Genomic DNA, 12281 nt, shown 5'->3' with positions numbered 1-12281 from the left:
CGTTAAATGAAAAAAGTTACTGTCTAACCAGTGATTTCCATTGAATGTCCCTCCCTTGCCGCCGATGCAATACACGCTGTGAGAAATCGATAATTGGACCCGAATTGGACTGACGAGAAAGAAATGTATTATCAAAATGGGTTGAAAAATAGACTGGGACGAGATAGTCTGCACTAACCAAATATGTTTATATTTTGACAAAAATACAGAAAGGACATCCAGTGCGGTCAGCAAGTATGTGAACACAAGTTTTGTTTAATGGTTCAGAATTCTAGCCCAATAGATTTTAGATTAAACAATGACTAAGAGGTTAAAGTGTTACATTTAATTTTAGTTTTATTTACATCATAAACTCTGCACCATGAAATAATGTACTGTGTAGTACATCATCTTTAATACGTCCACTCTTATTTATAGATATCTCGTGATCGCTCCCTCTCTCTCTGTAGTATAGATTGTCAGTGAAGACATCAACACTATGAAATAACAAATATTTTAGATTATTTAAAGTAGCCACCCTTTTCCTTTTCAAACTCTTGGTATTCTCTCAACCACCTTCATTCGTTAGTTTAATCAATTTGACCCAATAAGTTGCATTGTGATAAGTTGGGTTGATATACAAAAGACCATCATGTTTGTACTTTAGTACTCCATATTATGGCAAGAACAGCTCAAACAAGCAACCATTAGAGAATAGTATAGAAGGTGAGCTCTTTTGTAATAGCTGTAATATAGTTTTTGGATGTATTACGTTTGTCTGCAAAATAACTTTTGTGCATTAGAATCATCTATAATTGTATAGTAAATATTGAGTTTGTTTACTCTGAAATGTAGTTGATGTATTATCGCAAATTGAAAATCACAAATTCTACACAAAGTTACAATGATAGACACAGGATTTACAGTTGATTTACACATTTACTAAATTGACCGTTTCAATTCAGTATATCTAGGTTCCATGTGTAGGAGTTCACATGGCCTATTTATTCTCCTAAGTGTAAATTAGGCAGGAAGATTTATGTTTCTTTCTGGCTAAAAAAGTATGTTTAACCCAAAATGTAATACACACTCGATACTAGGAAGTGGCCGTAAGCACCTTAACGCCATACAGACGATGACCTGGGACTATTCCATTAAAGCAGATAAAGGAAAATCTCATTTAGGTAAGTTTTGCTCCTTTATGTGAGAGTTCTGTTCCATTACTGTGGTTTATGAGACCATGCTCAGTAACCAATGTAACTTATACCTCTGAACTAGCCCGCTCCCTCGCAGGCTGTGAAGCTAAATTCATCTGTGTTTCAATTAATTTCCAACAGGGAGAATAATCCCAAAAGACCGTTCCGTATCTTTTCGCTCTCGCATCACTTTTGTCCTGTCCGTGTTCGGAAATACACGTTCTGTCAGTACGACCAAGCATGAATTTAAGTGTTTAACTTGATTCCAAAGGTCACAAATGAAAATAAACAAGTTAAGAAAATCACGTCTTACCATGGCATTCAAATAGGTTAACTGACATAGGCCTAGACTGCATAAGCAGTGCATCTAAAGACCAGCCAGTTACAACCAAATAGGAAATGTCCATTTCTAAACAACCCTGTGGGTGAAGGTGTTCAGATTCTCCACATTACTTTTCTACATTTACACCACCTGCCCCAAGGGTCTTCAGAGACAGTTCTCCACTAGACTTCCCAGATGAGTACCGGTGGGAGCGGTACAGGTTCAGTAGGTCCAGCAAAGTTTACCTATGCAGTCTGCTGGAACCGCACATAAGGAAGCACACTCACCATAGTCAAGCCTTGACCACTGTTCAGTCTGTCTGCATAGCTCTGCGTTTCGTTGCATGTGAGACATTCTTGTATAGTGTTGGTGATGCAGAGGTTCTTGCAAAGGCAACTCCATGCCGGGGATTAAGTGTATGCCTTGCTGTAAAGCAGTACCTGATTATTTTCATCACTTTCCCTGGTCATCTTGAAACACAAAGAATCAAGGACGTGTTTTATTCAATTGCAGGTACGTGACAGTTAAAATAAATTTAAAGTAGCCTATAGGTTGAGAAGCCTCTGTATTAACGTAATCCTCTTTTTCAGGCTTTCCCAACATCATAGGCGCAATAGACTGTACCCATGCGAATGCCTGACCCCATCTGGACCTGTGGAGGCAGACTGTCTCAATCGGAAATCTTTCCATAGCATAAACATACAGGTATCTACTGGGGGCTTTTGTCCACACACTGTCAGGCAGAATAGTAATCATTGGATTTTGGATGAAATGTGTACATCTGTGAAAACAGAACAAATTAGTTTTGATGTCAACACTTTGGATTTAAATCCCATTACTCTGGCAGTTGTTTACAGAAACGTCAATTTTAATGTTAGCCTCACACAAAGTAGTAACTGTACTGAACAGAGATAATGTTTCACTTTAGCTTATCAGCACAGATCAGTCATAACATTTCCTTTCCTTATCAAGTATTTTGTAGGCCTAAGGCCTATGCAAAACCTGATTTGAAACCTCACACAATGTCCGAGCCAGTTAAAAATAATATTCTGGAATGTTAGCAATATTGAGATAATTAATAATTATCCACTGCATAAGATTATTAATAATCAATCAATCAATGGAAATACATCTAATTCTGCATTTCTTCAATTAAACCAGTTTTGAAGTTCCTATGACAATCATTGAAGAAATGCCTTATAAGAGGTGTTTCCATTGATTGATTGATTATTAAAAAATAGTTTGAACAAGTAGGCCAGCTATGTTTAGAATAATATATATGATGTTTGAAGTTCTTATGACCAATAATGAAAAATATGTTGAAGAAATACAGAATTAAACGTTTTTCTTTTGATTTATTGATTATTAATAAACCTATAAAGACTTTTTCCACCCAAAAAAAGCTTGAACAAGTCGGCCAGCTATTTCTAGAATAATAAAAAACAGGTTTGAAGTTCCTTTGACAATCAGTTAAAAAGATATTGAAGAAATGCCTTATAAGAAGTGTTTCCATTGATTGATTTATTATTAATAAATCAATAAAGGGTTTTTCCACCCAAACATAGCTTGAACAAGTAGGCCAGCTATGTTTAGAATGATATACATGAGGTTTGACGTTCTTATGACCAATACTGAAAAATATATTGAAGAAATACAGAATTAAACGTTTTTCGATTGATTTGATTATTAAAAAATCCATAATGACTTTTCACCAAAACAAAGCTTAAACAAGTATGCCAGCTATTTCTAGAATAATATACACCAGATTTGAAGTTCGTATTACCAATATTTAAAAAGATATTGAAGAAATACAGAATGTAATACTCTTCAATTGATCTATTGATTAGTGATAAACAGTGCTCGAAGTGGGGCGGTACTCAACGGCACTTCTACATTTTACTCTTAAGCGTACCTGCACTTTTTCTTGTGTACCGCTACTTCTCACATGCAGCCGGTACTCTACCACTGACAGAAAAAGCGTTAGTGTCAGAGAGATTGGTAATGACCTAACGTAACGTTACATAAACTACACTACCCAGAGGGCAATACGTGACTTACTAAAGATATTGACGAATCTTCAACGGCTCTGCGTCGAGCTATTGTGCAAATCACGCGAGATTATACTTTCCAAAGATTACGTAAAAGTTGGAACTATAAGTTGGTGTTCCCGATATATTCTTTTGTATTCACGCACTGGTTTATTCGACAGTCGATCGTCATGGCCCAGTTTCTTAAGTTAATGCAAGGTGCAGCCACCGGCCAGATCGTGGTGACAGACTGCCTGAATTTCTGGGGTGGATGCAGAGTCAAACCCAAGGAAGGGACACATGCGGAGCCTGTCTACGAGCCTGCAACTGGTTTGTCCCGTCGAGACAAATTTGCCTGATGATACAGTCTGAATTTTATTATGCTGTTGGTTAGGCTATACATTCATTGAGTGGTGCAAAAAGTACCTGGTCGTCAAAAAAGTAAAGAAACATCCTTAGAAAGTATGCTACTTTATTGTATGTCTTAAACTGCGATGCGGGTTTTTGGGGGTGATGGGGAAAACATATGATAGTCTCAAAAGACAAGGTGCACGCCCTTCCCGCAAGACAATTATTTTTAACCTCCTACAGCTTACTGTATAATGCTCTGCCTGGGCCCAGTGAACATGTTTTGATCAGGGGGTTTTTAAGTGCTATATTCTAGGCGTCATAAACCTGGCAACATTTGATATATTAATTTTTTCCCCCTAAAGTACATTTTAGAATCGCAAGTAAAACCGTGTAAGTATGGTCAAGTAAAGACAAATAATGATACGTATTTGCTTCGGTTAACATCACAAAATATTACTGCTTATGTTTATCCAATATTGATAAAATTCAGCTTGTCCTAGAGATATTTACAGATTTCAAAAGGTTTGAGGTGCTTTAAGCCAGCATGAAACCTTATTTGAAGTGGATCAAAAAACACAGGAATAAATGAAAGAAGTGAAAGAACAGAGTCGCTTTTCAAGTTTTGCTGCAAGGCTTTATGGGGATTATAGCTATTATACATGATATATTTCAGTTTGATGGTGTAAACACTTGAGGCTGGTAGGTTTGCTTTCATTCACTCCTATTAATTATACCTCCAGCTTGATCCCTTTAGTCCTGGGTTTAGCCCTTGCTGTGTTTAACAATGTCTAAAATATATTTTAGGTTGTAACCTATGCTTCAGCAGTATTTCTACACTGTAAGCAGTGGCATAGAACGCTGGATCACCATAGGCAATATCAATGATGGTTTTCAAGCATTACCATGCAGAGTGCTGTTTGCAAAATAGGCTACATCTTTCATTGGTTCATATTTTGTTCCAGTCCATATAAAGACCAGACAGTTGAGCAACAGTTGAGCAATGCATGGAATTTAAAGGTCAAGTTTCATAATATTGCTTAATATTCATTAGAGTTTAACTACATGGGTTCAACAAGAGTTTACTGAACAACTTTCAACATGCCCTGATGTATATAACAATTTCCATGTATGGTTTCATTGGCTCATTGTTCAAGTTATGAGATCTTTGTCGGCTTACTGTGGTGTATGCAGGGCGTAAGCTTTGTGACATGTTTCCGTGTGGGAAAGAGGAGGTTGACCAGGCCATCCAGAGTGCCCATGCTGCCTACCTGAAGTGGAGCAAGATGGCAGGCATGGAGAGGTCACGTGTGATGCTGGAGGCTGCTCGCATCATCAGGGTGAGACTGTCATGTGACTTCACATGACATTGTCTGTAATAATATATATGGCTTGCAATAATGTATATGGTGTTGCTGTTAGAAATAGTCAAAATGTGCAAAATCAGCAACACAGGGAAGGTTCTGGCAACCAAAAGGCATACTGTAGAGAGGGCTTTCTGCAAACTTGCAGTCAGAAGCAAATGTCCTCAATAGTTACCTTGAGATTTTGTTCAAATGACTATTGCTGGGATTAGTGCCATGAATGCGGGGCTGCTTTACGCAACAATTCACTGTGGTTGAGAATGTGCAATCCTAGTTAATTATTAAGCTGTGGTTGCAGATACAGAGTTTTAGCCCATTCCCTGCCTCTCTGGAAACCTCTTTCTAAAGCAAACGATCTGGATCACTTTCTGCACTTATGTTATTTTACACACATTCAGGATACTTTAGGTTTAGCTCACCCTCTTCTGAACACTCAACCAATTTGATGAACATGAATATACAGGCTTTGCACCTTCCTCTAAACAGCTCTAATTAAATCTCACAAATCAAATGTGGCATCACTGTTGTCTGTGTTGAATAAGGGGCTTTTATATAGTACATGTTACATTATTGCATTTCATTTTCAGCTTTATTATGAATCCATCTGAAGTAGCTATCTTTATTAACTCAGAGGCCAGACCATTTTTAATTTACCCAGTTGATTCATGCTTGAACGTTGGTGGATTGACGATGCAGATGTGACTGAGGTGTAATAAACTGCTCACCACGTGTAGATACATTTATATTTCTGCATCACTTATTTATTTTTTTGGTCTTACCCTGAACAAAAATATAACCTCAACTTTTGGAAACCTTAACCGCAACAATTGCAAACATTTTGCTGAGTTACAGTTCATATATGTAATTCAGTCAGTACTCACTAACGTGGATGTAAACAAATTAGTTGATAGTGCACAATAGTTGATAAATATGCTTTCTAAGCACAAGGAATATTTCTGGGATCTTTTATTCCAGTTCATGTTCAATTTACATGTTGTGTTTTATATTTTTGTTCAGTATAATATTTCTGCTTGGCAAACACACATTTCATAAATATTGACCCACATGACATTGTATCGCCGACATATGGAAATATCTGCACTGCTGTTAACAGGAGAGAAGAGACAACATAGCAAAGTTGGAGGTTATCAACAATGGGAAGTCTATCACTGAGGCCCAGGTGGACATCGATGTTTCCTGGCAGACCATAGAGTACTACGCTGGCATGGCTGGCACACTTGCAGGTGGGCACTCTAATGAATACACACTTATTCTCTAAAACTCTGACTAAACTAATTCCAACTCCACTACCTTGGGAAGATCTCTAACAGAAGGTAATTCCTCAAATATGGTTAACATCTTGGCATAGCATTTTGACATCAAATATTTTCTTTATATTCTGTATATTTCTAGGTGCCCAGTAGTGGTTCTCTTTCCTGTTTGGACTTAATTCTGTCTAGACTAAATTCTAGTTTAGATTCTTCATATGCAGACTGATGCAAGTTGCTAATGCATAATCACAGTATCTCAATCCCCCAAAACATGTCCTGCATTCACAAGCCCCAGTATTTTTGTTACTATGGTTTTGTAATGGCAAGGGAGAGTGTTGGCACCAAAATTCAAGAATGACCTTTGAGGAACTTCTACTGTATCTAATAAAGATACAAGTCAATACATCATTTGACCCCAGTATAGTATCACTGAGCCAGAGAGCCTCAGCAGTGTTTGCCGTTCATTCTGTTCAGGTCAGCATATCCAGCTGCCTGGTGGATCGTTTGCTTACACCAGACGGGAGCCACTGGGGGTGTGTGTGGGCATCGGGGCCTGGAACTACCCCTTCCAGGTGGCTGTTTGGAAGTCTGCACCTGCCCTGGCCTGTGGTAAGTTTACCAATACCTCTGTTGTTCACAGATCACCATCCCGCTGTCGAATGACATTATCTCACATTTTATACAGTCTTTCACACTTATTAAAATGTAAGTGTTTTATGTAAGTGTATTCATTGCTGGAAAATGTTTTTGTGTGATAGACTAGTGTTAATATTATGAATGACAGCATAAAAATCAATCTTCATCCTTCCGGGCATGTACTATCTTAGAATGCTGGCTATTTGTGTCTGGATGTCTTTTAGTCTAGAGTTATTTATTTATATACTGATTAATTATATGTAAAACAGTTTCTTTCCTCTGTCTTACTGATTTTCCTTCTCCCCAGGTAATGCCATGGTGTTCAAGCCCTCTCCATTCACCCCAGTGACTGCCGTGATTTTGGCTGAGATCTACAAAGAGGCTGGGGTACCTGATGGTCTCTTCAATGTGGTGCAGGGTGGCGCGGAAACCGGAGCCCTGCTCTGTAATCACCCCAATGTGGCCAAAGTGTCCTTCACTGGCAGTGTCCCAACGGGGAAGAAGGTACGGACGGAGGCAACTACTACTTTGACTGGGGTCATAACCGTTAGGGCCCAAACAGGAAAATGTAATGGAAAAACAAAATGTAGATTTTCACTTGCAAAAGATTTGGTTACTGTGCCCTCTAATATGACTACATTGTCATGATAAGTGAATGTTTAACTTGCAATCTCTTCTGTCGTAAACTTACAGGGTGCCTGGATATTCCAATGAGGAGACTAACTTGAACTTGTCTCTAAATTGTTTCTGTTACCTAGCTAAATGATAACCTCGTTATCTGATAACATTACCACGATCAATGGGATACTTATGTCTAGAGGTGTATGTTTATGGTGTTTTATACAGTAGGTGATACAAACCCTGAATGTTGATTGGCTGAAAGCTGTGGTATGAGACCATATAATTTTATTTTTCTGTTAATTGGTAACAGATTTATAATTGCATTAAGGGACCTTTAGGGATTAGAAGTATATGGCCGAAATACCACTTTTAAGGGCTGTAGCCAGGCACTCTTGTTTTGTGCCTAAGAACAGTTCTTAGCCAGGGTTTATTGGCCATATGCCACACTTCCCCGGGCTTTTGATTAAATATGTCTGTGAATATGAGGCTGCATGTAAGAAGTCGGAGTTCATTTTACTAGTAACCTTAATACATCCACGTGTCCAAAGAAAAGGTTTTCTGTTAGGCATGTGTCAAAACCCTTTACAGTTAAACTGGATAACAATTTCAAACTCGCTTTGTGTCTTCCATTAAAAGGATTGTATAGATCGTATTGCTGCAACAATCTTATTGTTATGGTTATTGATTAGTAATCTGATGAAAGGTTCCACTATACCAATCATGTTCATGTCCTCATCTCAGGTAATGGAAATGTCTGCAAAGACTGTGAAGCAGGTGACTCTGGAGCTGGGGGGGAAGTCACCCCTCATCATCTTTAAAGACTGTGAACTGGACAATGCGGTGAAGGGAGCACTCATGGCTAACTTCCTGACTCAGGGACAGGTGAGCTCACAGTTGTCAAACTATTTAGTGCCAACCAACATCATCTTTTCTTTCATGCTTCTTTGGGGGTCTGTAATATTGAGTGCTGTGATTAATTCCTTGTGCTTTCACACAGATTGTTGAAGAGGACCTTAATTTGAGAATGTGTGTTAAAGTTTTACTAGCTGCCTTAGCCTCATGTACTCGTTTGACGACTTACCCTGCTGATTTCAGTGGAATTGAACTTATTCATTGTTAGCCTTTTAACATCTGTTGAAATTCAGCTGTCTACCTGTGTTGTGACCTGTTCAGGTGTGCTGTAACGGTACGCGGGTGTACGTACAGAGGGAGATCCTGCCTAAGTTCCTGGAGGAGGTTGTGAGGAAGACCAAGACCATCCGAATAGGTGATCCCCTTCTGGAGACCACTCGCATGGGGGCCCTGATCACCAAGCAGCAACTGGACAAGGTGTTGGGTTTTGTCAGCCAGGCCAAGAAAGAGGTAATGGAAAGATTGCTAGAGGTGCTGCTTTCAGACTTATATTACATTAAGTCTACTTTCTATCTAATAAAAATGCATCTGTCTTTGTTGCTTTAGGGAGCTAAGGTACTTTGTGGAGGGGATGCATTCACCCCTGATGACCCCAAACTGAAGGGGGGTTATTTCATGTCCCCCTGTGTCCTGGGTGAGTTTCTCCAGTCCATCCTTTTCTAAAATTCTTATAGATGCTGTCGTTTTCAGCCACTAGTTGCAAAAGTGGCTGAAAAGTACACTTAAACAATATATTGCAACTCCAACCCAAAGTGGATTTAAGTTTATTTGCGAAAGTCCCAGAATGCATCCTTAACCAAAAAGTTTTGACCACTGTGCCATGAACTGACAATTTATTAAAGATTGTGGTATTCTTTCAGACCTGTTTCTACTATATTTATCATACAATGTACTCTTTGACAGCTTTCTAACTAAAATCTCCTTGTACCCACTACTTTATCTTGTCAGACAACTGTCGGGACGACATGACTTGTGTCAAGGAGGAGATATTTGGGCCTGTGATGTCAGTGCTACCCTTTGACACAGAAGAGGAAGTGCTAATGAGGGCGAACAATACGACCTTTGGCCTGGCCTCTGGTGTCTTCACCAGGTAACGGCACAGTTTCCCCATAACATTCGTGCATCCTCTGATAAGTGTGTCAGTGTTTATAAAAGCGTATTCACAGGTCTTACCTTCCAGTGTTCCCTCAAGTTGGGGACCACTGATTAGTCAAGCACATCTCATTCTTCTGTTGCTGCAGGGATATATCCCGGGCACACCGGGTGGCTGAGAACCTGCAGGCTGGAACATGCTTCATCAACAACTACAACATTAGCCCTGTGGAGGTCCCGTTTGGAGGGTACAAGCAGTCAGGTGGGATGGCGTTGACTAGATTGATATAATGTAAAGGCCAGGGCCCTCCTGGAGGGGCAATTTGTTTTCTGGAAGACTACAAACATAAACAGATCCCTTAGGACAAATATTATTAGAGACAGTTTCTACCTGAAGGCTGATATGTTGGGCAAGGGCAAAAAGAATAATGTTACAAAATGAAGGAATAACAATGGAGACATTTTAAGGAAGAGGCAACCAGCAACAAGACATTAAGTGACATTAAGATGAGATGGATGTGTCTTATGTGGTTTCAATTGGTTTTCTCCCCAGGTTTCGGCAAGGAGAATGGCCAGGTGACCATTGAGTACTACTCTCAGCTGAAAACTGTTGTTGTGGAGATGGGAGACGTGGATGATTATTTTAATAATTAAGTGCCATGGAGAACCTACAACAGAGTTGGTGAATTGTTGTGAATTGAGGGTCACATTGGTTTTTGAAAATTCTGTGGGGGGACAAATATTCTTTTTGCGGGCCAGGAGAACAGTAGTTGTTGTAAAATGTACATGGCAACTTTAACATTGTTTTCATCCTGTTGAACAATAAGGTGGTAGTTGGGTTTTGGGTTGGGGAACGCTCCGTGGACACTCTCACTTATTTTTCTAAGTTAGACCCCATCATACTGACCAAATGGGAGTAAACATAACTAAAATGTTGTTCTAGCCACTGAAAAGTCAGACCTATCAAATGAGATAAAAAAAAAACATTCCCTTTGTGGTTATTTTTCATTTTCTCTACTTGAGTTGCTTTTGTCTCTAAGTACAAACACTATCAGAAAGAAATGACAGCAAGCAGTGCATTGGAATGACGTTGACCCTCATGGGCATATGGCCATAATTTAAGTACAATTTTACAACTTGATGTAAGGTTGTCCCTCACCATGAAAATGGCCTATGAGCCAAGGGAAGCTCTTGTTTATGGTTGATTTAAAAAATAATTAAAAAAATACATACAGCCCTTTCAAATTTCAGCTATCTTAAAGCCACTGCTAGCTAAACACCACTGGGAGGAAAGTGTCAGAGCATATTGTGATACAAATAACAAGTAGTGAATTCATAAAGATATGAATGACAATAACATGGCTGTGAACAGGGAGCACCAGTACCTAGTTTTGTGCGGGTAGAGGAGGTGTATGTCCATAAAGGTATAGGGGTAGCAGTGGCTCGGTGATAAACGTGTGTGCGTGCATGTGCAGTGTGTGTTTTAGTGTAAACTTACAAGTATGGTTTGTTTTTATTGGTTTAGGCATTATGGGATTAGGATTTATTTGACCATAAAGGAAAGGATAATGGTTAAGGATTAGAGGATAGGGACAAATAGGGGAATCATTTGAATTACAGTGAAACAAATTGGTGCATGCCTGCAATATCCATATACGTGTTTACAGTCAAAGACTGAAAAAAAAAGATCTGGGTAGCCATTTGATAATTTAACTGACTTAATTTACATTGTTATGGCTTGGGGGTAGAAGCTATGCAGGGAGCTAGCCTGCAGTGCATTAGTATAGAGCAGCAGTATTCATTTCTTACCCTATGCTGGTTTTCTACCAGATTAATTGCACCCACTAGGTGTCACAGGTATAGATCAGTCCCTGACGGGAGGGTTACAGTGAAAAACAGGGGAACTGAACTCAAGGTCCAGAGTTGAGTTTGAGGGATATGGAGGATAGTCTATGGGCCTATTCTGACAGTTGTTGTGACAACTTCATTTAAATAATATTTACATAGAATGGATTTACAGGATTTACACCTGCAATAAGTGCTGACATAGCACAGTGATGTTTAAAACATGCTCATGCAGCCCCTAGTCCCGTCACAATATCTTGCTTTAGTGCAACGGCTGGATAGTTGGCTAGTTTGCTTGTGTTTTTAGTTAAATGGTTACTGTCATTAACCATATAACAACATTTACTAGCAATTACATTAGTCAATTTTGGTAGAAAAGACACCACTTCAAATGTGCCATTTGTTTTTTTTTTCTAGTTATAATGTAACCAACAATTATTCTTGCCATATAGGTTCCTTAGGTTTTCCAGCCTACATAGGCTATCAAGGCTAAATCAAAACATGTATAAAGTTAGAAATGTATGTAACTATTCAGCCTAATACAACAGACTGTCATTCATAAGAGGAAAAAAAGGATTTGGCTACATAGGGAAAATCCTGTTTCACTGGGAATTCCTCTCAACATTTGAATAAGACTGTGGATCGGTTGGATAGGATGCCAATTGGAC

At 39.0% G+C, this 12281-nt stretch overlaps 1 protein-coding gene across 1 annotated transcript; it reads left to right on the top strand.

Moving 5' to 3' along the window:
* Positions 1-3608: 3608 nt before the first annotated feature.
* Positions 3609-10780, top strand: LOC105030670 (4-trimethylaminobutyraldehyde dehydrogenase). Its single transcript, XM_010904665.4, has 11 exons — positions 3609-3854; positions 5067-5212; positions 6351-6480; positions 6982-7116; positions 7451-7647; positions 8506-8646; positions 8938-9126; positions 9223-9310; positions 9625-9766; positions 9918-10030; positions 10322-10780. The coding sequence occupies exons 1-11, from the start codon at positions 3716-3718 to the stop codon at positions 10420-10422; spliced, it is 1521 nt and encodes a 506-aa protein (XP_010902967.1). The 5' UTR covers positions 3609-3715; the 3' UTR covers positions 10423-10780.
* Positions 10781-12281: the final 1501 nt, after the last annotated feature.

The sequence above is a fragment of the Esox lucius genome, chromosome 4 (genome assembly GCF_011004845.1).
Source record: "Esox lucius isolate fEsoLuc1 chromosome 4, fEsoLuc1.pri, whole genome shotgun sequence".
In the NCBI taxonomy this organism is placed as follows: domain Eukaryota; kingdom Metazoa; phylum Chordata; class Actinopteri; order Esociformes; family Esocidae; genus Esox; species Esox lucius.
The sequence above is the reverse complement of the archived record's forward strand: the minus strand, read 5'-3'. Positions and strand labels throughout refer to the sequence as shown.

Coding starts and splice junctions, on each gene's coding strand:
- LOC105030670 (XM_010904665.4), top strand. CDS start 3,716: ATGGCCCAGTTTCTTAAGTTAATGCAAGGTGCAGCCACCGGCCAGATC. Junction 6,481..6,981: donor CATGGCTGGCACACTTGCAG/GTGGGCACTCTA, acceptor CATTCTGTTCAG/GTCAGCATATCCAGCTGCCT. Junction 9,767..9,917: donor GCCTCTGGTGTCTTCACCAG/GTAACGGCACAG, acceptor CTGTTGCTGCAG/GGATATATCCCGGGCACACC.